Here is a 26,869-nt window from a genome sequence, read left to right as displayed (position 1 = left end):
TAGCCTTGTGGGACAAGAAACGCAGCGGTAACCACCACGGCGTAAAGATGCCCATCCCAACCAAGGAACAGCTCCCACCTGGTCACAGGTGTGACTGGAAGACCTGGAAGTCCCTCAATAGGCTTTGTGCAGGGATGGGCCGATGCAAGAACAACATGAGCAAGGGTTGCATCGGATGACAACATGAGCAAGGCTGAAGAAGGGTTTCGGCCCGAAATGTTGCCTATTTCCTTCGCTCCATAGATGCTGCCTCACCCGCTGAGTTTCTCCAACATTTTTGTCTTCTTTCGATTTTCCAACATCTGCAGTTCCTCTTGAACATGTGAATGTGGAACATCTGTACAATCCATGCCACACCTACTAAGATGCCCACTTGTTCTTGGTGAACAATGCTGCCTGGAAGATCTCGCAGTGACAAACAAGAAGGCTGGCCACTGACCAAGAGCCGGGCCCAACATCTGAAACATAGATGATGGACACGAAAGAAGAAGACCCCCTCATTAGTTTTGAGATTAACTCAATCCGATCATCCTCAATAAAATCATGTCATAGGAGCAGAATTAGGCCATTCGGCCCATCAAGTGTACTCCGCCATTCAATCATGGCTGATCTATCTCTCCCTCTCAACCCCATTCTTCAGCCTTCTCCCCATAACTCCTGACACCCATACTGATCAAGAATCTGTCAATCTCCTCCTCAAAAATAACGTTGAATTCCACAGATTCACCACCCTCTGCTTAAAGACATTCCTGCTCACCTCCTTCCTACAGCTGTGTCCTTGTATCTTGAGTCTGTGGCCTCTGGTCCTAGACTCTCCCACTAGTGGAAATTTTAGGATAAAAGACAAACTTGTACAACCTTAAGTCTCCCAGTCCCAGCATCTTTCTGGTGTGTGGTTTTTTTGTAAACCAGCACCTGCAGTTGCCTGTGTCTGCGGTTGGATGAGACCGGTGCCTTCTGCTTACAAGGTCATCTACTTTGATTTTCTTTGCATCTGGGTTGCTAAGGGATACAGCAGAGCAGGATAAACCCGGGGAAGGTTTGGCCTGAACTGGCTGCTGTTGGATGTGATTCGCCGCTGCCCGAGAGCGGATCCAATCTCCAGCTGACTCTCTCTCAGTTGCTCCACACCGTGGCGTTCACTGTGGTCCAGGAAGCTGCACACTTGCACGCTGCTGCCGGCTCCACACGACAGCTAACCGCCGCCTGCCTGCCTGCCTGCAGCTTCTGCAAGGAGACCAAGGTAATGACTACCGAGCTTGTGTTGGGAGGGGGGGGAGAGAGGATGAATGCAAACGCGTGGCTGAACTAACAGGTGCCATGCAAGCCTTGAGGAGTCAGCGTCCTAGTTGTGCAGTGATGTTAGAGACTGGATAGTGTGGGCAACACGGCACTGGTGTTTGAAACATGCTCCTCGTCTGGTATTTTAAACCCTGCAACCGGTTAAATGTTGGAACGTTGCAAAACGTGTATATGTTACCACGTTGCAATAAATGTATATGTTATAACATTGTGCATATGCTATAACATTGCAATAAGCATATTTGTTGCAACGTTGCAATAAATATATATGTTATAACATTGCAAATAGTGTATATGTTCAACGTCGCGATGTGTATATGTTAGAATGTTGCAATAAAGGGTATATGTTCAACGTTGCAATAAGTGTAAATGTTATAACATTGCAATAAGCATATTTGTTGCAACGAGGGCATGCATATGTCTCAACGTTGCAATGTATACATGTTGCAATGAGGATATGTGTTGTGGACAGTGGTGGGTCTTTGTAGATGTCTCTCTGCCCCCTCCCTCCCAAGCGCTCACACACTGACCGAGGGATCTCCCACTCACAGGGTGTGTGCGTTGCCTGCGACTCCTGGACTAACTCTGCATCCTTGGATGAGGTGCAAGGGGGCGTCGTGCGGGGCAGTAACTCAGAGGTGTCAAGGCTGTGCATTCAGGGAGCGTTTATCCCCCCCCCCCCCTTTTAACACACGGCTTGGGGGAAGCAGAGCATTAATAAATGCCTTCTGCCTGTCCCCCGGCCAAGAAAATAGATGACAAAGAAAACCAGGTGCCAGGCGAGTGGCGACATCTCGCTGCTATGTAGATCCACCTGATCGATGCGTCCATCAATTTATTCATAGCTCGCTTTTGTTGATACAATTAAAAAAAGGTAGACAAAAGTGCTGGAGAAACTCAGTGGGTGCAATAGCATCCTTTCCTTCGCTCCACAGCTGCTGCTGCACCCACTGAGTTTCTCCAGCACTTTTGTCCACCTTCGATTTTCCAGCATCTGCAGTTCCTTCTTAAACAAAAATAAAGAAAATCACCTCTTGTAGAAACAAGGAACTGCAGATGCGAGTTTATACAAAAAGGACAGAAAGTGCTGGACAAAAAGCTAAAACAAAAAACTATTATTGTAGCCACTGAAAACACACACAGGGAGGTTAAATAAAAATGCTGGAGAAACTCAGCGGGTGTGAGTTTTCACCCGCTGTGTTTCTCCAGCATTTTTTGTCTACCTTCGATTTTCCACATCTGCATGCAGTTCCTTCTTAAACAGGGAGGTTCATTAGATGAGCACCCAGAGATAGACACAAAATGCTGGAGTAACTCAGCGGGACTGGCAGCATCTATGGGGAGAAGGAATAGGTGACGTTTCTGGATCCAGACCCATCTTCAGACAGGCTGATTTAACTGTGGCAATAAAACACCGGGATACTTTACAGAGACGGGCTTCAAACAAACAACAAGGCATCGTGCCACAAGCAGATGACCAAATACTCGGTCTCAGTGTGTGGGAAGGAACTGCAGATGCTGGTTTAAACCGAAGATAAGACACAACAAGCTGGAGTAACTCAGCGGGACAGGCAGCATCTCTGGAGCGGTAAAGAACAATGAATTGCAGAACTCTGGTCGGAGAGAGGAGGAGATTCCTTGAGGAGATTTCGCAGTGGAGCAGACAAATGGTGTAGGCAGTTCCTTCCTATACCTCAAACATCCAGTGTCGGGAACAAAGTCAGAGTGAGCACAGGACAAGATGTTGCAAAGCAGCAACTTGGCCTCGGAGCTTTGACCATCTCCCATTGCTGGAGTACATTAGTGTAAGGGGGCAAAGACGGGCAGCATTGGGCATGGGTAGAGAGTCTCCAGATATAAATAATTAATCCCCTGCACCAAACATAGTTGAGTTTAGTTTATTGTCACGTGTACCGAGGTACAGTGAAAAGCATTTGTTGCGTGCTAACCAGTCAGGGGAAAGACAATACATGATTACAAGCGAGCCATTTACAGCGTATGGATACATGATAAGGGAATAACGTTTAGTGCAAGGTAAAGCCAGCAAAGTCCGATCAAGGATAGTCCGAGGATGCGCCCTTCAATTTATTCGTAGCTGGTTTTGTTGAAGAAACAAGGAATGCAAGGTGCAAGTTTACAAAAAAAAAGGACAGAGTGCTGGACAAACGGCTAACAAAACACTATTTTTTGTTCACATGTCCTGTCGCAGGGGGTGAAGCCTGTTTGGTCGTGAGTAGTCGCCCAAAGAGTCGTACCTTTTTCTGGTCGCCGCTGGATTTTCAACATGTTGAAAATTTTCCGTGACTTGCTGCGACTGTGACGGGTGCTGGCAGTCGCCGAAAATTTTCATAAGTGGGACAGGCCCTTTAGGATAAGGGGGAGGAGATGTAGAGGAGACCCAAGGGGGAATCTACCTTTATCTTTAATCTATCTTTAATTGGATTTTATTGGTCTATATTATAAAAGGAACATTACTCCCTTCATCCTGTATCTGTTCACTGTGGACGGCTTGATCATAACCACATATAGTCTTACCGCTGACACGGTAGCGTGCATCAGTGCACGTGACAGTAAACTAAAACAAAAAAATCTAAAACCTTTCTCACCCAGCGAGGGATGAGTATAGAATACATCGCCTGGGTACAGAGTCATTTGAGAAATATCTAGACCAGTTCTTGAATTGCTCCAGGCAATGAAGGCTGCAGACCAATGGACTAAAATGGGATTCATACGGATGTGCGCTCACTGGCCGGCATGGACATGGTGGGCCAAATCAGTGGCGGACTGGCCAGGGTGTCAGCTTGCCAGATGGCAAGTGGGCCCCTGATGAAGTGGGCTCCCTATATCAAGTGGGCCCCCTTTGTCTCCTAGCAACCAATATTTTTAGACCCAGTCCGCCACTGGGCCAAATGGCCTGCTTTCATGGCGCAGTGGTAGAGTTGTTGCCTTACAGCGCCAGAGATCCGAGTGTTTGACCGTGTGTGCGCAGTTTGTACCTTCTCCCAGTGACCTGCGTGGGTTTTCAGTTTCCTCCCACACGTCAAAGACGTCCGGGTTTGTGGGTTAATTGGCTTGATATAATTATAAAATTGTCATCCATAGATGCTGCCTCACCCGCTGAGTTTCTCCAGTATTTTTGTCCACCTTCGATTTTCCAGCATCTGTAGTTCCTTCCTACTCATTCGTCTTGGTCTGGAGTTGCACGCAGGTCAGACCAGGTCACGTTTTCCCCCAAACTGTCCTAAAGATCACACCGAACCAATTAGGGCTATGCGTGATAATCCATTGTGTTTACATCCAATCTTTACTATTGCAAATCCCAGATTTAATTTTAATTCCGCTGCTTCCCCGATGGGAGTTGAACCTGAATCTCCGGATCATTCGGTCACAACTCCATGTGATAGATCCAGAAGCATAACCACCCCATGTTCTGCCTTCTGATCTTCACGGTCTTGTGGGAAGACTGCAGATAATTGGGTCCTTGGATATATTTATAGTACCCTTACATTTTTCGTTTTGTTTAGTTCAGGGAAACAGCGCAGAAACAGGCCCGTCAGCCCACTGAGTCCACACCGACCGGCCAGCGATCCCCGAACATTAACACTCTCCTACACATACGAGAGACGATTTTATAATTATGTCCATTAAACCCTTGTGCCCCTCTAGAAACTGCAGAGTTGTGGTTGTAGCCCAGTCCATCACACAGTCAGCCTCTCCAGCAGACTCCATCTACACTTCAGGCCGCATCAGGAAAGCAGAGGAAGAAGGGTCATGACCCTGAAGCGTGCCTGTCCATCACCTCTAGAGATGCTGTCTGACCCACCGAGTTTAGTTTAATTTAGGTTAGGTTAGAGATACAGCGCGGAAACAGGCCCTTCGGCCCACCGAGTCTGCACCGACCAGCGATCCCCTCACATTAACACTACACTATGGACTATTTTCTTTAACATTTGTGCCAAGTCAATTAACCTACAAACCTGAACGTCTTTGGAGTGTGGGAAGAAACCAAAGTTCTCAGAGAAAACCCACGCGGTCACGGGGAGAACGTACCAACTCCATACAGACGGCATCAAGAGCCAGGATGGAACCCGGGTCTCTGGCGCTGTAAGCGCAGTAAGGCAGCAACTCTACCGCTGCGCCACCGTGCTGCCCCAATTTACTCCAGCACTTTGTATGTATTGTACCCAGAGCTACCCGGCACATCTCCTGCCATCCTTCAACAAAACAAAGATGTGATGCACCACAAACACCACGTGCATCTTTCCCCGTTCTCTGCCAAATTAGAGAAGCTTGACAGTGCACTGCAGTTCCGGTGTCTGGTCTAAACTGTAGACTAAGCACCAGGTTTTGCAGACACAGCATTCTCAAGAAAAACTGCACGCTCCTGGGGATTGGAGAATTTCAGTGGAGTGCACATAAAAGATAAAACACCTCGGAGGACTAACCCACATTCAATTTGGGAATCTGTAAATCACAAAATGAAACCAGTTTTCACAGTTGATTCACAAACGTCAGGGTGAATGCACCGGCTGAGACATTTTTCCTTCATTTCGTCTCATTTTACATTTGGAAATTCAGAAAAAAAACTCCATGCGTTTGGCTTTTCAATCAAATGAATTCATGCTTTTTGTATGGGCAGTGTATGAGGGCAGTGTTTAAGAATAGAGTCATAGTCATACAGCGTGGAAACAGCCCCTTCAGTCCAACTTGCCCACAACGACCAACATGTCCCATCTACACTAGTCCCACCTGCCTGCTTTTGGCCCATATCCCTCTAAACCCGTCCTATCCATGTACCTGTCTAAATGTTTCTTAAACAAGAATGAGGCGTCAATTGTCCCTCAGTTCTGCTCACAGCACTGAGGCCAAGGCCGAGCAGCTAAATCATTGTCTACGCTCAAGGTTACACGTTTAAAATATTAACTCCTGCCACCACACTGCATCGTGAATGGCGGAAAATGCTGCCAAATTGGGCTGGAATACTTGGTCAAGCTGTTGAGAGACAGGATTTAGTCAAACCCGCTACAAAAGCAATGCTGTAGTGATTTAAGGTGGTTACGGACAGCACAGCGGGTAGACCCGCTGCCTCACAGTGCCAGAGACCCGGGTCCAATCCCGACTTCAGGTGCTGCCTGTACGTGGAGTTTGCACGTTCTCCCTGTGACTGTGTGGGTCTCCTCCCACATCCCAAAGACGTGCGGGTTTGGAGGTTAATTTACTTCAGTGAATCGCCTCTAGTGTGTAGAGAGTGGATGTGAAAGTGGGATAACATGAAACTAGTGTGAATGGTGATCGATGGTCAGCGTGGACTCGGTGGGCTGAAGAGCCTGTACCTCTAAACTCCAAGCTAAAAAAAGTGACCTTCTAACTGTCCAAGCATTGAACAGTTCTTAAAAATTGTCAATCTCAGCCTTTGTTGGAGAACAGTGAAGATAACGAACATCAGAAACTGTGGGCGAGTGGATGAGAGTTGGTGGAATAAGCAATGTAGGTTAACACTTGAACTCCAATCACTTGGGCGAGCTTCTAGAGTTAAGGGCCTGTCTCATTTGGGCGTCATTTGCGCGTCACGCATTTTATATTTACCAAGCGTACCATGCGCGCATCACGTGTGCCGCACGACACATGCGTCGTGACGCGTAAATGATGTCGCGTAAATTACGCGCAAATGACGCTCAAGTGGGACAGGCCCTTTAGATATGTTCCTTTCTTGGGTTCCTTCTTTGTGCCGTCAACAAACCTGTGCAGACGCAAGGAACTGCAGTTGCCGGTTTACAATAAAAGACACAAAGTGCTGGAGGAACAGCGGGTCAGGTAGCATCTCCAAAGAACGTGGATTGGTGATGTTTTGGGTTGGACAATGACAGGGATTCAAGGATGCGACGAGTGGAATTAGTAAGACGACTAGGGTGGGGGAGCAGGGAGGGGGGGGGATGAAGGGGGATGGAAGGCAGGAATTCAAGAGGTATTTGAAATAAGAGAAATCAACTCTGAAGAAGGGTTTCGGCCCGAAACGTCGCCTATTTCCTTCGCTCCATAGATGCTGCTGCACCCGCTGAGTTCCTCCAGCAATTTTGTGTACCATTAATACCACTGGGTTGTGTACCACTGCCCAAGTGAAATATGAGATGCTGTTCCTCCAATTTGGGACCCTTCTTCAATGTGAAGTGTAGATGGAGTCTATATTGGGGAGGCTGGTGTATGTGTATGAAGGAACTGCCGATGCTGGTTTAAACCAAAGATAGACACAAAAAGCTGGAGTAACTCAGCGGGACAGGCGGCATCTCTGGAGAAGAAATGGGTGATATTTCGGGTCAATACCTCGCAGTCTGAAGAAGGGTCTTGACCCGAAACGTCACCCATTCCATCTCTCCAGAGATGCCGCCTGTCCTGCTGAGTTACTCCAGCTTTATGTGACTCGCTGCAGTTCCCTTGGGAAGAAAGGGTTTGGGTGTGAAGATCCAGCGGAGGTCAGCAGATCCAGAGACAGAGATGACCAGCGAGTTCAGGCAGTGAATAGACACGACAAGTTAGGAAACGGGCCGGCGGTTTGGAAATAATCAAGTTTTAACAAGTATTTGCCGGGTGTTACGAATAACTGGAGTATTAATAGGTGTAACTTAATTATCAAACCCATACCTAGATAAACTCGGCAAACAGCTTCTGGTTGACAGATTTCCCTGGGATTTAATCCCGGGACTCCCTCCTTTGCTTTGCATTTGGTTTGTTCTGGATGAAAAATCGCAAGAAACCTTTTTAGGTGATGCCAGCCAAGTGACACGACGTTGTAGGAATTTAACACATTTATTATATTTGGATCCTTTGTAAATTGTATAAACATCCGTGTTCAACACAGTACGGACTCTTGCAACAACATCATCGAGAAGCGGCCTTGCACAGATAGAACATTTATAGTATAGGATCTTTCGTTTTTTAGTTTCAGGGATACAACGCAGAAACAGGCCCTTTCGGCCCACCGGGTCCGTGCCGACCAGCGATCCCTGCACATTAACACTATCCTACACCCACTAGGGACAATTTTTACATTTACCAAGCCAATTAACCTACAAACCTGCACGTCTTTGGAGTGTGGGAGGAAGCGGATGATCTTCACGGGTCTTCACGAGATTATCGCATTTCCCGAGTACCTACCGTTAGTGTTACGAGCCGCTAAGAGACGCCCCCGAGCTCCGACGTACCCGCTACGTACATTCTACGTGCTTACCACGAGTTTGATTTTTTTTTTAAACTCGGGAGAGCTCTTGAATTACCTCGTACAGTGGGACGGCCCCTTTACTCCAGCATTCTGTGTCTAACTCCGACAACAGATGACCTCAGGAAGGGCAGAGTCCATAATGGTCCATTGTTGGCTGGGGATAACGACATGGCTACAAGGAGGCGAACAGTGGAACTAGTAGGACAACGAACGTGAGGGAGCGGGGAGGAGGAAGGAAATCAAGAGGTACCTGAAATTGTAGAAATCAAAGGTAGACAAAAGTGCTGGAGAAACTCAGCGGGTGCAGCAGCATCTATGGAGCGAAGGAAATAGGCAACGTTTCGTCCCGAAACGTTGCCTATTTCCTTCGCTCCATAGATGCTGCTGCACCCGCTGAGTTTCTCCAGCACTTTTGTAGAAATCAACGTTCATCCCGCTGGGTTGTAAACTGCCCAGGTGAAATATGAGCTGCTGTTTCTCCAATTTGATTTATTTTGAGACTCTGCCCCCATTTCATACATCCCAGCCAAGGGAATCACTAACATCACATTACCCTGTCGAACCCCATAAAAGGTTTATACTTTAAGTGAATTGCCACAATAATTTTTTTTGAGAAGAAGGAAAAAAAAAAATGAGCAAGTCTAAAAGCGAGAGAGAAGCGGAGATTCGGGGAATTGCGTTGCCAATAATTGAAGCAGTATATTCAGGGTTTGCACGAATCCAGACCAGGAGGATTTATGTATTTACAGAGTTTTGGGAGCGACGAAGCCAATGAAGAGTTTTTTAAAATAATCATGAGAATTTAAAATATTAGCTTTTATTATCAGAGCTGGTGTCAAAACAGACTGTAAACGTTCTTCTGCAAACTGAATCTCGAGTTGTATCGACCGCCGACGTCCCAGAGAAAACTATTTAAACCTGTCCAACCTCTGAAGATAGACACAAAAAACTGGTCAGACAGCATCTCTGGAGAAAAGGAATAGGTGACGTTTCAGGCCGAGTCCTTTCTTCAGACATTCAGTCGTTTCTCCACCCGTAAGGTCACCCATTCCTTTTCTCCAGAGACGCTGTCTGACCCACTGAGTTACTCCAGCTTTTTGTGTCTATCTTCGGTTTAAAGCAGCATCTGCAGTTCCTCCCTACCATCTCCCTGCAGCTTATACCCTGGTGTCCAGGCAGCAGCATGGTAAACCTCCTCTCCAAGCTCTCAAGTTCAAGTTCAAGTGAGTTTATTGTCATGTGTCCCTGTATAGGACAATGAAATTCTTGCTTTGCTTCAGCACACAGAACATTGTAGGCATTTACTACAAAACAGATCAGTGTGTCCATATACCATAATATAAATATATACACACACATGAATAAATATACTGATAAAGTGCAAATAACAGAAAATGGGTTATTAATAATCAGAGTTTTGTCCGAGCCAGGTTTAATAGCCTGATGGCTGTGGGGAAGTAGCCTGGTCGTTGCAGTCTTCAGGCTCCTGTACCTTCTACCTGAAGGTAGCAGGGAGATGAGTGTGTGGCCAGGATGGTGTGGGTCTTTGATGATACTGCCAGCCTTTTTGAGGCAGCGACTGCGATAAATCCCCACGCTGGAAGGAAGGTCAGAGCCGATGATGGACTGGGCAGTGTTTACTACTTTTCACATCTTTCCTGTAATGGGGCGACCAGAACGGCAAGCAATACTCCAAGTCAGTCAGCATTTGAGTCAGCCAGCAGCAGACACCCACTGAGCTGCCATTAGGAAAGAATCTAATAAACTATTGGGATAACAAGATAACCATCTGCCATTTCAACAACAGCATCATCCGCCCATCCCATAGAAGACACTAAAAGATTCCACTATGGAGGCTAATGTTAGCACATCCCCCGGGCATGAATGCAGGGTGTAGCAGAGATACAATTATTCTCTGGAGCCAAACTGAAATGGAGAGTTTTCATTAATACATTGAATGAATTGGAAGGCCTGAGATAACACCTTGTACAACATGTGGTGTAATTTTATTTAGTTTTGTTAATTATTGTCAAACATAGAAACATAGAAATTAGGTGCAGGAGTAGGCCATTCGGCCCTTCGAGCCTGCACCGCCATTCAATATGATCATGGCTGATCATCCAACTCAGTATCCCGTACCTGCCTTCTCTCTATACCCTCTGATCCCCTTAGCCACAAGGGCAACATCTAACTCCCTCTTAAATATAGCCAATGAACTGGCCTCAACTACCCTCTGGGGCAGAGAGTTCCAGAGTTTCACCACTCTCTGTGTGAAAAAGGTTTTTCTTATCTCGGTTTTAAAGGATTTCCCCCTTATCCTTAAGCTGTGACCCCTTGTCCTGGACTTCCCCAACATCAGGAACAATCTTCCTGCATTTAGCCTGTCCAACCCCTTAAGAATTTTGTAAGTTTCTATAAGATCCCCTCTCAATCTCCTAAATTCTAGAGAGTATAAACCAAGTCTATCCAGTCTTTCTTCATAAGACAGTCCTGACATCCCAGGAATCAGTCTGGTGAACCTTCTCTGCACTCCCTCTATGGCAATAATGTCCTTCCTCAGATTTGGAGACCAAAACTGTACGCAATACTCCAGGTGTGGTCTCACCAAGACCCTGTACAACTGCAGTAGAACCTCCCTGCTCCTATACTCAAATCCTTTTGCTATGAAAGCTAACATACCATTCGCTTTCTTCACTGCCTGCTGCACCTGCATGCCTACTTTCAATGACTGGTGTACCATGACACCCAGGTCTCGCTGCATCTCCCCTTTTCCTAATCGGCCACCATTTAGATAATAGTCTGCTTTCCTGTTTTTGCCACCAAAATGGATAACCTCACATTTATCCACATTATACTGCATCTGCCAAACATTTGCCCACTCACCCAGCCTATCCAAGTCACCTTGCAGTCTCCTAGCATCCTCCTCACAGCTAACACTGCCCCCCAGCTTAGTGTCATCCGCAAACTTGGAGATATTGCCTTCAATTCCCTCATCCAGATCATTAATATATATTGTAAATAGCTGGGGTCCCAGCACTGAGCCTTGCGGTACCCCACTAGTCACTGCCCGCCATTGTGAAAAGGACCCGTTTACTCCTACTCTTTGCTTCCTGTTTGCCACCCAGTTCTCTATCCACATCAATACTGAACCCCCAATGCCGTGTGCTTTAAGTTTGTATACTAATCTCTTATGTGGGACCTTGTCGAAAGCCTTCTGGAAGTCCAGATACACCACATCCACTGGTTCTCCCCTATCCACGCTACTAGTTACATCCTCGAAAAATTCTATAAGATTCGTCAGACATGATTTACCTTTCGTAAATCCATGCTGACTTTGTCCAATGATTTCACCACTTTCCAAATGTGCTGCTATCCCATCTTTAATAACTGACTCTAGCAGTTTCCCCACTACCGATGTTAGACTAACTGGTCTGTAATTCCCCGTTTTCTCTCTCCCTCCCTTCTTAAAAAGTGGGGTTACGTTTGCTACCCGCCAATCCTCAGGAACTACTCCAGAATCTAAAGAGTTTTGAAAGATTATTACTAATGCATCCACTATTTCTGGAGCTACTCCCTTAAGTACTCTGGGATGCAGCCTATCTGGCCCTGGGGATTTATCGGCCTTTAATCCATTCAATTTACCCAACACCACTTCCCGACTAACCTGGATTTCACTCAATTCCTCCAACTCTTTTGACCCGCGGTCCCCTGCTATTTCCGGCAGATTATTTATGTCTTCCTTAGTGAAGACGGAACCAAAGTAGTTATTCAATTGGTCCGCCATATCCTTGTTCCCCATGATCAACTCACCTGTTTCTGACTGCAAGGGACCTACATTTGTTTTAACTAATCTCTTTCTTTTCAAATATGTATAAAAACTTTTGCAGTCAGTTTTTATGTTCCCTGCCAGTATTCTTTCATAATTTATTTTTCCTTTCCTAATTAAGCCTTTTGTCCTCCTCTGCTGGTCTCTGAATTTCTCCCAGTCCTCTGGTATGCTGCTTTTTCTGGCTAATTTGTACGCATCATCCTTCGCTTTGATACTATCCCTGATTTCCCTTGTTATCCACGGATGCACTACCTTCCCTGATTTATTCTTTTGCCAAACTGGGATGAACAATTTTTGTAGTTCATCCATGCAGTCTTTAAATGTCTTCCATTGCATATCCACCGTCAACCCTTTTAGAATTAATTGCCAGTCAATCTTGGCCAATTCACGTCTCATACCCTCAAAGTTACCTTTCTTTAAGTTCAGAACCATTGTTTCTGAATTAACAATGTCACTTTCCATCCTAATGAAGAACTCAATCATATTATGGTCACTCTTGCCCAAGGGGGCACGTACAACAAGACTGCTAACTAACCCTTCCTCATTACTCAATACCCAGTCTAAAATAGCCTGCTCTCTCGTTGGTTCCTCTACATGTTGATTTAGATAACTATCCCGCATACATTCCAAGAAATCTTCTTCCTCAGCACCCCTGCCAATTTGATTCACCCAATCTATATGTAGATTGAAGTCACCCATTATAACTGTTTAGCCTTTGTCGCACGCATTTCTAATTTCCTGTTTGGTACCATCTCCAACTTCACTACTACTGTTAGGTGGCCTGTACACAACACCCACCAGCGTTTTCTGCCCCTTAGTGTTTCGCAGCTCTACCCATACCGATTCCACATCCTCCAAACTAATGTCCTTCCTTTCCATTGCGTTAATCTCCTCTCTAACCAGCAATGCTACCCCACCTCCTTTTCCTTTCTCTCTATCCCTCCTGAATATTGAATATCCCTGGATGTTCAGCTCCCAGCCTTGGTCACCCTGGAGCCATGTCTCCGTGATCCCAACTATATCATAATCATTAATGGCTATCTGCACGTTCAACTCATCCACCTTATTACGAATACTCCTTGCATTGAGACACAAAGCCTTCAGGCTTGTTTTTACAACGCTCTTACCCCTTATACAATTATGTTGAAAAGTGGCCCTTTTTGATTTTTGCCCTGGTTTTGTCTGCCTGCCACTTTTACTTTTCACCTTGCTACCTATTGCTTCTACCCTCATTTTACACCCCTCTGCCTCTCTGCTCTTGTACCCATCCCCCTGCCACATTAGTTTAAATCCTCCCCGACAGCACTAGCAAACACTCCCCCAAGGACATTGGTTCCATTCCAGCCCAGGTGCAGACCGTCCTGTTTGTACTGGTCCCACCTCCCCCAGAACTGGTTCCAATGCCCTAAAAATTTGAATCCCTCCCCCTTGCACCATTTTTCAAGCCACGTATTCATCTGCAATATCCTCCTATTTCTACTCTGACTGGCCCATAGGTACTGGTAGTAATCCAGAGATTATTACCTTTGAGGTCCTACTTTTAAGTTTATCTCCTAGCTCCCTAAATTCATCTTGTAGGACCTCATCCCTTTTTTTACCTATATCGTTGGTGCCAATATGCACCACGACAACTGGCTGTTCACCATCCCCCTCCAGAATGTTCTGCGACATCCCTGACCCTTGCACCAGGGAGGCAACATACCATCCTGGAGTCTCGTTTGCGGCCGCAGAAACGCCTATCTATTCCCCTGACAATTGAATCCCCTATTACTATTGCCCTTCCACTCTTTCCCCCCCCCTCATGTGCCGCAGAGCCACCCATGGTGCCATGAACTTGGCTGCTGCTGCCTTCCCCTGATGAGCCATCTCCCTCAACAGTATCCAAAATGGTATACCTGTTTAGGAGGGAGATGACCGCAGGGGACTCCTGCACTACCTGCCTACTGCTACGCTGGCTATTGGCCACCCGTTCCCTTTCTGTCCCCTTACCTTTTACCTGCGGTGTGACCAACTCGCTGTACGTGCTATCCACGACTTTCTCAGCATCGTGGATGCTCCAGTATGAATCCAGCCGCAGCTCCAATCGTTCAATGCGGTCTGCCAGGAGCTGCAGCTGTACACACTTCCTGCAAACGTAGTCACCAGGGACACCGACCATATCCCTGATCTCCCACATGTTGCAGGCTGAGCAAACCACGGGGCCAATCTCCACTGACATATCTTACTCCCAAATTAACTATATTAAATATTAAAAAACACAAAACTTTATCCTTTAAACTTTACTAATAAATACTGTACACTTAACTCCCAGAATCCTTAACTCCCAGAATCCTTAACCTGAAGGCAGAAATGTAAAAATGTAAACCCGTCAAGTGTTCCATGTTACAGAGAAAAACTCTGCATGCTCGTCAAAGAAAAGACTAGACTTGATTACAATCAAGCCGTCCACAGTGTGCGGCTAAAGGATAAAGGGTATATTTAAGCCCCCTGTCCCACTTTCCTGAGTTACTCACGAATTCTCCCGCGTTTTCCCCTTGATTTAGACTCGGGGAATGTCCGTAACGAGTCTGTAGATATTTTGTAGCGGCTCGTAATGCCAGCCGTAGGTACTCGGGGCATCAGGTAAGTTGGGACGATTTTTCAACATGTTGAAAAATGTCCACGAGTAAAATAAATAGCCCCGAGTACCTATGGTTGGCTATTGCCGTAATTCTTCGAGTTTGAATCGAGGGGTAAACGCGGAAGAATTTGTGGTAACTTTGGAAAGTGGGACAGGGGCTTTAGTGTCAGGTAAAGTTCGATTAAAGATCGTTCATAGGTCCCCAGTGAGATAGATGGGATGTCAGGGCCACTCTCTAGCTGGTGAGAGGACGGTTCAGTTGCCTGACAACAGCTGGAGAGAAACTGTTCCTGAACCTGGAGGCGTACGTTTTCACACTTCAGTGCCTCTTGCCTGATGGGAGAGGGGAGAGGTGAAAGTGTCCGGGGCGAGACTGGTGCTTGATTACGTGGGTGGCCTTGCCAAGGCAGCGTGTTCTGTGGTGTATTAAGGTGCCTGACCCACTTAGGCAATTTTTTTCGGTGACTGCGGGCTGTTGCCACACGGTCGCTGGGGGGTGTCGCTTGTATGGTCGGGAGTCATCTCCTCCATCGCCCAAAGAGTCGTAGTGTTTTTCTGGTGGCTGCTGGATTTTGAAATGTTCAAAACTTGTCAGGGACCGTGGGCTTGTCGTAGCTCGTCTTCTCCTGATGTAGGTGTTGTCGTAGGTTGTCGCCGTTACTGACTTCGATGGATTCCATTGTCATAGTCGCCGGCAGTCGCTTCAAAACAATCGCCTAGTGGGGCAGGCCCTTTAGTTCCTGCTGTAACGTTTTGTTCTGAGTTCGATGTGCACTGAAAGCAGAGATGTCCTCTAATTTATGCAGAGCAACAATGTCACAATGTGACAACAATAGACAATAGGTGCAGGAGTAGGCCATTCGGAACTTCGAGCCAGCACCGCCATTCAATGTGATCATGGCTGATCATCACCAATCAGTACCCCGTTCCTGCCTTCTCCCCATATCCCCTGACTCTGCTATTTTTAAGAGCCCTATCTAGCTCTCTCTTGAAAGCATCCAGAGAACCTGCCTCCACCGCCCTCTGAGTAAGAGAATTCCACAGACTCACCACTCTCTGTGTGAAAAAGTGTTTCCTCGTCTCCGTTCTAAATGACTTACTGTGTGTGGCCCCTGGTTCTGGAAACGACCCACGATTCTGCTCAGGATTGTTTGTCGTGGGATATTGAGCAGAAATTCTCTAGCTCTGACACGCATCAAGGTGATGTAAGCATAAAGAATATAAATGTTTATGAAAAAACATCACAGTTTGTGTGGGTCCAAGGTTATAACAGTAACAGGGCGCAGGAAACAAGCTGCTAGTTTTGACATGGATACGTTTCCGGATTTTGTACAGTGAGGCATTTTACTCTGAACTGAAGTGTTTGTTGAAAAACAGGTGTAGAAACACACCACTAGTATCACACAAAGCTAGACAAAAATGCTGGAGAAACTGAGCGGGCGAGGCAGCATCTATGGAGTGAAGGAATAGGCGACGTTTCGGGACGAGACCCAAAAGGTCTCGACCTGAAACGTCGCCTATTCCTTCGCTCCATAGATGCTGCCTCACCCGCTCAGTTTTTCCCGAAGGGTCTCGACCCAAAACATCGCCTATTCCTTCTCTCCATAGATGCTGCCTCACCCGCTGAGTTTCCAGAAGGGTCTCGTCCCGAAACATCGCCTAATCCTTCTCTCCATAGATGCTGCCTCACCCACCGAGTTTCTCCAGCATTTTTTTCTACCTTCGATTTTTCCAGCGTCTGCAGTTCTTTCTTAAACACTTGTATCACACAGGTTTGTGCACTGCACTTCATTTAATGATTTTAAAAAAACTCCAAGCTACAGAATATAACAAAGTTTAGTTTGTGTTTAAGATGGAACTGCAGGTGCTGGAAAAATCAAAGGTAGACAAAAATGCTGGAAAAACTCAGTGGGTGAGGCAGCATCAATGGAGCGAAGGAATAGGTGATGTTTCGGGTCGAGACCCTTCTGGAAACTCAGTGGGTGAGTTGAGTTTATTGTTATTGTCACGTGTACCGAGGTACAGTGAAAAGTTTGCGTGTTATCCAGATTTTTTTTAAACTCTGTGGGAAATACAATTAAGCCATCCACAGAGCAAAGATAGAGGATTATAGGGCACAACATTTACTGCCATGAACTAACATTGAAGTCCGATTTAAAAAGTTCCAAGATCTCCGGCTGCTTTGGTTTCTTCCCACATGCCAAAGGCGTGCAGGTTTGTAGGTTAATTGGCTTCTGTAATTGTAAAATTGTCCCTAGTGTGTAGGATAGTGCTAGCGTGCGGGTGATTGTTGGTCGGCTAAGATTCGGTGGGCCGGAGGGCCTTAGTTTAGTTTAGAGATACAGCGTGGAAACAGGCCCTTCTGCCCACCGAGTCTGCACCGACCAGCGAGTCCCACATATTAACACTATCCCACACCCGCACACACTAGAGGCAATTTTACATTTATACCAAGCCAATTGGCCTGCAAACCTGTACGGGCTTTAGAGTGCGGGAGAAAACCGGAGTACCCGGAGAAAACCCACGCAGGTCACAGGGAGAACGTACAAACTCCGTACAGACAGTCGGGATCAAACCCGGGTCTCCGGCGCTGTAAAGCAGCAACTCTACCACTGCGCCACCGTGCCGGCCAAAATATAGTCCAGGATACCCACAATATGGTGATCAATTTCCAACAGAACAAAATACCATATTGACAGACCATCTGCATTGGAGTAAATTATTCATGATAAAACGGAGCACTATTTCAAAAGACTAAAGTCAGTTCAAGCGTGAATCACGATCGATCATCCTAGGCATCACTTCTCGTTACCGAATTAGGCAGCTCCATAAATTTCATATATGCAGCTCCATAAAATGAATGAAATTTCCCAGTAAACGTCATTGCTCCCAACACCTGCCTATCCCGTCCATTTGATAGCTAAGATTAAAGGACAGGCAATATAATGCTTATTAAAATCCAACAGATTTAATTAAAGCTACCAATATCACAGCCACAAAACAAATATACAAAGCCTCTCGTTATTAATGCATTATTGCCGGAGCAATAAATGTGGCTATGCGGAAACTCAGTGAAGAACATGACTAACATATACACCGGTCAACATTATAGATCTACACAGCAACACAAAAGGAACAAAACGTCAAAATGTATTAAAGGAACAGAAGATGCGGCACGGTGGCACAGCGGGTAGAACTATTGCCTTACAGCACCAGTGATCCGGGTTCGATCCTGACTACGGGTGCTGTCTGTACGGAGTTTGTGCGTTCTCCCCGTGACCGCATGGGTTTTCACTGGGTGCCCTGGATTCCTCCCACACTCAAGACGTACACGTGTGTAGGTTAACTGGTGTCAGTAAAAATTGTAAATTGTCCCTAATGTGGAGGGTAGTAGTGCTAGTGTACGGGGTGATCGCAGGTCGGCGCGGACCCGGTGGGCCGAAGGGCCTGTTTCTGTGCTTTATCTCTAAAGAAGTAGTTGAGGCAGATACTATATCAGCATTTAACAGACTTGGACAGGGACATGGATAGGAAAGGTTTGGAAGGATACGGGCCAAACACTGGCAAATGTGATTAATTAGATGGGACAGTTTGGTCAGTAGGGATGGGTTGGGCTGAAGGGCCTGGTTGTGCTATTTGACTCTATGAACAGGTAGATGGTTTTCTTTGTAGGTAGGAGTGTTTTGGATTGTGATGGTAGTTAGAGGCAGAATCTGTGGTAATGCTAACAAGGAAAATTAACACAAATTTGAAAGATTTAGATTTCTTATTGTCATGTGTATCAAGGTACAGTGAAAAGCTTTGTTTTGCATTTAATCCAATCAGCTCAGATGATGCTATACAGAAATACAATCGTCAAACTCCAGTGCAACAGGTAGAGCAAAGGGGAAGATACAGAGTGCAGAATATAGTTCTCAGCATTGTAGCGCATCAGTTCCTCAGACAAAGTCCAATGTAAAAATGTCCTTAGCTTATGGAAGGGCCGTTCAGAAGCCTGATAACAGAGGGGAAGAAGCTGTTCGAGTCTGGTGGTGCGCGCTTTCAAGCTTCTGTACCTTCAGCCGGGCGGGAGCGGGGAGAAGAAGGAATGACCGGGGTGGGACAAGTCTTCACAGGGCGAGGGGACAGGAATGAGACGAGCTGGATTGCCCTCTCACAGAGCTAGAATGGACTCAAAGGGCCAGATTCTATCCAGTAATCAATCTCTGAACCTCGTCCCGTATCAAATTGTGCTGAGAAAAGAGAAATGGCATTTAAAAAAAATTATACACAGGGTCTGACGTGCCACCTTTTGTATACATGCGTTTTTTTTAAATGTGTATAAATATGTCTAATTTCATAAATTGTTTATGAAAGCAAGGCACACGTTTAGTAACAAAAAGATTCAGTTTCATCGCTTCCCACTGAGTGAAGCATAGTGTGGAGAAGGGACGAGGGTTGGAAAAGCCAGCACCAATTTACCCTGGGATGGACAGACTGACTGAGGTAAAGGGCTCAATAACAGTGATAATACTGTGCCCTGGTCTCCCATTGTCATCACAAGCAACAAACGCCTCACTAGCAACGCCTAGATCATCATAAAAAAACCTTTAAAGTATTCCCATCCAAACCATTTTGTGTAAACGTTAGGTTCATACACATTTGTCAAATTCGAGGCAACACTGCCGATATTTTACAAAAGGAAAAATACATCAGAGGCTGGGAATTTGGAACAGAAACAAGCGCTCATAGGTTTAAGGTGAGAGGGGAAAGATTTAATAGGAAGAACCCACACAGAGGCACAATAGTACTAGAAGATCGACACAAAATGCTGGAGTAACACAGCGGGACAGGCAGCATCTCATGATGGAAGATTTCCATTGAGTTACTCCAGCATTATGTGTCTATCTTCGGTGTAAACCAGCATCTGCAGTTCCTTCCTACACAATGGTACTTGCAATAAACGTAAGAGTGGGTTTCACACATTGCCATAAAAGTTTTTAAGCCCATGTTGCTAAATAACTCTGGAAAGATTATTATCTCATGCAGATGATTTTAATTAAAAGGATTATAAATTGGGGTTTAAAAAAACCCTGATGGATTTAGGTTTAATATTGTAACGTACCTAAATGCTTTTGTTTGCGTGCTATCGAGTCCAATCAGATAATACTCTAAATGAGTACAATCAAGCTAAATATAGATGTAATAGCAAGTCAGAGCACGGATTGGGGGCTGGAACACAAGAGTAGCTGTTGGCTTCTGAAGATCTGATGTGAATTGAGATTGTCACTAATTTTAAACTCTTATTTGAACTTCAGTTTCATCCAAAGTGATTTTCTCCAGAGTAACAATTTCCTACAGTTCCACGATTTCCATTAAATTGGCAGAAATGCTCCTTGCCTGTCCGTTCCCAGTAAGATGTTGTTTAAGAGACTTTTAAATAGGCACTTGTATGTATGTATGTATGTATGTATGTGCAGGGAATGGAGAGATATGCAGACAGATTAGTTTAATGTGGCATCATATTGGGCACGGACATTGTGGGCCGAAGGGCCTGTTCCTGCGCAGTCCTGTTCCCTGTTTTAAGGTGCTAAATAATCCGCACAGGATGAGAAATGCTCGCCTTCCGTCCATCTTATCAAGTTTTTGTTAAAACATGTTCCTGCAGAAACGACTTCTCCAAATCCAGAACTCATGGATACTGTTCGTGCAGAATTACAGCTATTAGAACATAGAACAGTCCAGCCCTTCGGCCCACAATTCCCATCCTGACCCTGAAACGTCACCTATCCCTGTTCGGCAGAGATGCTGCCTGACCAACTGAGTTACCCCAGCACTTTGTGTCTTTTAGGTACATTTAGGATTTGGTGCACGGCAGGAGGCTAAAGTTAACAACGCTCGTCCCACTGACCAAGTTCGTTGGGCAATAGCTCTTTGACGTCAGGTCTTGGTTTAAAATTATACTCTGCTCTGTACTAACATTCTACTTCAGTGCACAAACGATAGATGCAAACATCACGGCTGATTATTAGCACAGATTGAGAGTCAAATTATTGGTCTAGGAAAAAGATTACATCACAGCTTAAGTGTTTAAAATAATAAATGTTACCTGCCTGCCAAACTAACAATTAATATAAATACTCATGAACTTTCTTTCCTTACAAAACAATTCCTAACTTTATTCATTTATTGGAGCTCAAAGCTGCAATCCATTTTTATTCCTTTAACCTGTCGGGCGGCGCAGCGGTAGAATTGCTGCCTTACAGTGCGTGCTTGCAGCGCCGGAGACCCGGGTTCGATCCTGACTACGGGTGCTGCCTGTACGGAGTTTGTACGTTCTCCCCGTGACCCGCGTGGTCTTTCTTCGAGATCTTCGGTTTCCTCCCACACTCCAAAGACGTGCAAGTTTGTAGGTTAATTGGCCTGGTGGATGTGTAAATTGTCCCCAGTGTGTGTGTGTAGAGTAGCGTTAATATGTGCGGTGATCGCTGGTCGGCACAGACTCGATGGGCAGAAGGGCCAGTGTCCGTGCTGTATCTCTAAACTAAACCAAACTAAGGTATTGTCCTGTTGATATTTGTTACTAATGAAAGTAAGGGGCATAGGAAGATGGAGGGAATGGGCAGACGATGTTTCGGATCGGGAAAAAAGCTGGAGGTGAGATAAAGCTTAGTATGTGACAGGTGAGGGGGGGGGGGGATGGTTGATTGACAATTGGGTGGAATAAGGTACAAAGGCTAGAGGGGGAAATAAGGCAAAGGGGTGTCAGAGAAGGAGAGAAGCGGAGGACTGAAATGTAAAGCCGGGCGGGGGGGGGGGGAAGGATTAGTTGGAATTGGAGTGGGGGGGGGGGGGGAGATTAAAAGGGAACTCGGGGGATTGGAGATGAATGAATGGAGGAGGGGAAAGGAGCAGTATAAGAAGGAACTGCAGATGCTGGTTTACACCGAAGATAGACAGAAGAAGCTGGAGTAACTCAGCAGGACAGGAAGCATCAAAGATCTTAGAGCAGAGCTCTAAGATCTTTGGGAAGCATCTCTGGAGAGAAGGAATGGGAGATGTTTCAGTCTGAAGAAGGGTCTCGACCCCAAACGTCACCCATTCCTTCTCTCCAGAGATGCTGCCTGCCCCGCTGAGCTACTCCAGCATTCTGTGTCAGGAGGGGAAGGTGAAACGAGGCACAGGAAGACAGTGAAACTTGTCGGAGAAGGAGGGTGGGGGAGGGGCGGAGAGAGAGGGAAAGCAAGGGTTACTTGAAGTTTGAGAAATTAATATTCATACCGTTGGGTTGAAAGCTGCCCAAGCGATACACCATTGTGAAGTTTGAAAATCCTTTGGTACATCTTGCTTGTACCAGTTGACTGCATGAATGCCCCAACATCAATCAGTTGGGAAAAGAACTTCCACAGTGAAGAAAGCGAATGGTATGTTAGCTTTCATAGCAAAAGGATTTGAGTATAGGAGCAGGGAGGTTCTACTGCAGTTGTACAGGGTCTTGGTGAGACCACACCTGGAGTATTGCGTACAGTTTTGGTCTCCAAATCTGAGGAAGGACATTATAGCCATAGAGGGAGTGCAGAGAAGGTTCACCAGACTGATTCCTGGGATGTCAGGACTTTCATATGAAGAAAGACTGGATAGACTTGGCTTATACTCTCTAGAATTTAGGAGATTGAGAGGGGATCTTATAGAAACTTACAAAATTCTTAAGGGGTTGGACAGGCTAGATGCAGGAAGATTGCTCCCGATGTTGGGGAAGTCCAGGACAAGGGGTCACAGCTTAAGGATAAGGGGGAAATCCTTTAAAACCGAGATGAGAAGAACTTTTTTCACACAGAGAGTGGTGAAACTCTGGAACTCCCTGCCACAGAGGGTAGTCGAGGCCAGTTCATTGGCTATATTTAAGAGGGAGTTAGATGTGGCCCTTGTGGCTAAGGGGATCAGAGGGTATGGAGAGAAGGCAGGTACGGGATACTGAGTTGGATGATCAGCCATGATCATATTGAATGGCGGTGCAGGCTCGAAGGGCCGAATGGCCTACTCCTGCACCTATTTTCTATGTTTCTATGTTTCTATGTCAACTGAATTGTTTTCATTTGGCGAGGAATTCTATTCGACACAGGACGTGTTGATTGATATTTATTTTCTCTTCTCCCCACACAGGCTCCCCTTTACCTGCACAATTGCTCGTGTGAATTCACAAGCAGCTAATTCCGTTTCTGGCGGCTAGTTCAACAAACGGCAGGAGAGAAATAATTGCAGCTCAATCTTCTCGGGAATCCTTCGACTGAAAAACATCCACCATCGCACGTACTTCAACAAGGCGTCGCAGGCAGCCGTCAGTTGCGGGGGACCCCACGGGCTCACACACGCACGTGGAGTATGCTCGCTCGGGAACCCGGCGCGGGCCTTCAGGGACCGTGATGAGTGGCAAAGGCCAGTGAAGCAACAACCCCCGCAAAGCCTTCAAGCTCTGCAACATGAACTGACCAGGCAACCGACCCCGACCAGATCCTCATCCCGAATCGAAGACAAAAGTAATGCCTTTTGAGCGAGAGATGAACGAGCCTAGAACTGTCGAGAGGAATCGCAATGCGGCTGCAGGGATGAGGCTCGTATCTCGCTGGATCTTACTGCCAACCAGTAAAGCGCGCCACTGTAAGGAAAGGCAGGGTCACTTTGACAAGTTGACATTGAATCCATCAATGCCGACAAATGGAAACACAACTGCACTTTAAGGGACGATCGATAAAAAATTCAGTCAATAAATAACCACTGAGGCTTTGACGTCTGAGAAGAAGCGGTTTTGATTATGGAAGCTCGCCTCGTGTCACGGGGATTACTGTTTTCTAATGAAACTAAAATGAATGATTCCAACTACTGCAATGAAACCAGCAACTGTGGCCACATCATTGAAAACCAAAGTGGCGGGCAATTTTATATTATCAACCTCTTTCTATCGTGTTTATATACAATTTTTCTATTCCCCATTGGCTTCATTGGGAACGGCCTGATCTTGGTGGTCAACCTGAACCACCATAGGAAGATGACCATCCCCGACCTGTACTTTGTCAACCTGGCCGTGGCAGATCTCATCCTGGTGGCCGACTCCCTCATCGAGGTCTTCAACCTGAACGACAAATACTACGACATAGCCATCCTGTGCACCTTCATGTCTCTCTTCCTGCAGATCAACATGTACAGCAGCATCTTCTTCCTCACCTGGATGAGCTTCGACCGCTACCTCGCCCTGGCACAGTCCATGAAGACCACCACGCTGCGGACCCTCCAGCACGCCAAGTGGAGCTGCGGTTTGATCTGGCTGGCGTCCATCCTGGCCGCGCTGCTGCCCTTCGCCGTGGTGCAAGCCCACCACACCGGCGAGGTTCACTTCTGCTTTGCGGACGTGACCGAGATCCAGTGGCTGGAAGTCACCCTGGGCTTTGTCCTCCCGTTCTTCATCATCGGACTCTGCTACTCGCGGATCGTCCGGATCCTCACCACGGCTCAGAAACACAATCGCATTTGGCCGAGGCGCCAGAAGGCCCTTCGCATGATCGTAGTGGCCGTTCTGGTCTTCTTCATATGTTGGTTGCCAGAAAACGTCTTCATTAGTTTCCAGCTCCTGCTGGCCACCAAGGACCCCTCGGTCTCCCTGAAGGACTGGCTGGGCCATTACTACCCACTCACCCGGCACATGGTCAACCTGGCTGCTTTCTCCAACAGCTGCCTCAACCCCATCATCTACAGCTTCCTCGGGGAGACCTTCAGAGACAAGCTCCGCTTGTACATGAAACGCAAGGCCAGCGTCTCCACCGTGTACCGGCTCTGCAACAACACCCTCAACTGGAACATTCCCGTCGCCACGGAGGAATCTTTTGCATAGCGGACTAGATCCTCGCAAGGTAGACAAAAGTGCTGGGGAAACTCAGCAGGTGCAGCAGCAGCTATGGAGCGAAGGAAATGGGCAACGTTTCGGGCCGAAACCCTTCTTCAGACTGATGAAGACTATCCTCGCAAGCACAGGCCACTGAGAAAAAGCCTCGACTCACATCTGACCTTCTTTTGGCTGAGAGATGCGTTTGGCCTGGTCGCTGAAAGTAGCGTTTCCAGAATTATCAAACTCAAAGAGAATGAAAGGAAGGGCAATAATGGAACTCAACATGAAATGACTAAACTGCCTCTTAACAATCAAAACTGTTTCCATGGCTGGTGGCAATTGCTTGCTTGGACAGCTGTATTTATTGCTTCATTATACAGAAAGTATCAAACGGCACTTGACAATGCGACTTACTTGAGGCATGGTATTTAATGCACAATTATACTGAATAAAGTTATTATAGTTAATAAAATACACCTTTTCCCAAACCGAAAGAAATGTTAATGTGTAGGAAGGAACTGCAGACGTTGGTTTTTACTACGAAGATAAGACACAAAATGCTGGAGTAACTCAACGGGTCGTGCAGCATCTCTGCAGGGAAAGACTTATCTTCAGAACTTCAGAAAGAAATTCAGTATGGTGTAGGATCATGGAAGTTTGTCACTTTTAAAACACATTTCAGTATAATTACCAGTACACAAATTAAGAGGGTGAGTGAGGCAGCATCTATGGAGAGAAGAAATAGGCGACGTTTCAGGTCGAGACCCTTCTTCAGTCTGAAGAAGGCTCTCAACCCGAAACGTCACCTATTCCTTCTCTCCATAGATGCTGCCTCACCCGCTGAGTTCCTCCAGCATTTTTGTCTACCTTCGATTTTTCCAGCATCTGCAGTTCTTTCTTAAACAGTACACACATTAAGGTTGGTTTAGAGTATTTAGCTACTGATACAAGTTTCCAATTTATCTTTCTGAATGACCTAACTTGGCACAACACAAGCCGGAGGTTGTAGAATGCAAGTGACAGACGAGTTGTCTTATCGATATGACAGTGTTCAAGGCACGTTTCTCCACATTTGACAACATGCTAACAGACATTTACATGCCAATGTAACATCACTTCCCAGCAAAGCAAGTACATAGTTCACAGATGGAAATCAGTGGAAATAAAACCTATGAAGCCGCAAACTGCCTCAGGTGGAGGCAGGTTCTCTGGATGCTTTCAAGAGAGAGCTAGATAGGGCTCTTAAAGATAGCGGAGTCAGGGGATATGGGGAGAAGGCAGGAACGGGGTACTGATTGGGGATGATCAGCCATGATCACATTGAATGGCGGTGCTGGCTCGAAGGGCCGAATGGCCTCCTCCTGCACCTATTGTCTATTGTCTAAATTGAGGCAAGCTGGATTAATTAACAAAGAGGTCCTGCACAAATTGGAGGAACAGCACCTTATAGTTCGCTTGGACAGCCTACACCCCAGCGGTATGACACACTCTCTCTCTCCCTCCCTCCATCTCCCTCCCTCTCCCTAGTCTTTCAACCAGCCAGACTGTCCCCCTGATTACATCTTATCTCTGTTTGCTTCGTGGCTCTGTGCTAACAATGACCTATTCTACGTTTTCCTTGAACTGTATCTCTTTTGATGTCTCGTTTTCAAACCGTACACTTCCTTATCTCTGCGTCTCCCTCTCCCTGACTCTCGGTCTGGAGAAGGGTCTCGACACAAAACGTCACCCATTCCTTCTCTCCAGAGTTACTCCAGCATTTTGTGTCACACTACAAGTAGGTTGCCCACATTCGTGAGAGTCTGAGGGGAAATAGAGAGAGGGAGAGGAGAGAGTGAGAGAGAGGAGAAAGGGAGAGAGAGGGAGAGAAAGAGGAAAAAAGAGACGAGATAGCAGAGGGGAGAGAAAGGGAGAGGCAAAGAGTTGAGGCGGCAGGGGAGAGAGAGAAAAAAATGAATCGTCAGTATTTTATTGTCATATGTCTCAGATGGAACAATGAAATTCTTACTTGCAGCACACCACAGAATATGTAAACATAGTACT

General features: G+C 46.2%; 2 protein-coding genes across 2 annotated transcripts in view; one reads left to right on the top strand and one right to left on the bottom strand.

Annotated features, from left to right (window-relative positions):
• c22h7orf50 (chromosome 22 C7orf50 homolog) overlaps positions 1-26,869 on the bottom strand; it is a 186,086-nt gene that overhangs the window by 125,505 nt on the left and 33,712 nt on the right. The window lies entirely within an intron of this gene.
• Positions 1,174-25,320, top strand: gper1 (G protein-coupled estrogen receptor 1). The gene is made up of 2 exons (XM_033041144.1): positions 1,174-1,243; positions 23,110-25,320. The coding sequence occupies exon 2, from the start codon at positions 23,759-23,761 to the stop codon at positions 24,830-24,832; it is 1,074 nt and encodes a 357-aa protein (XP_032897035.1). The 5' UTR covers positions 1,174-1,243; positions 23,110-23,758; the 3' UTR covers positions 24,833-25,320.

This window comes from Amblyraja radiata, chromosome 22, assembly GCF_010909765.2.
Source record: "Amblyraja radiata isolate CabotCenter1 chromosome 22, sAmbRad1.1.pri, whole genome shotgun sequence".
Classification (NCBI taxonomy): Eukaryota; Metazoa; Chordata; class Chondrichthyes; order Rajiformes; family Rajidae; genus Amblyraja; species Amblyraja radiata.
The sequence above is the reverse complement of the archived record's forward strand: the minus strand, read 5'-3'. Positions and strand labels throughout refer to the sequence as shown.

What these genes read in the sequence shown, in the direction of transcription:
- gper1 (XM_033041144.1), top strand. Translation starts at nt 23,759, where the DNA reads ATGGAAGCTCGCCTCGTGTCACGGGGATTACTGTTTTCTAATGAAACT.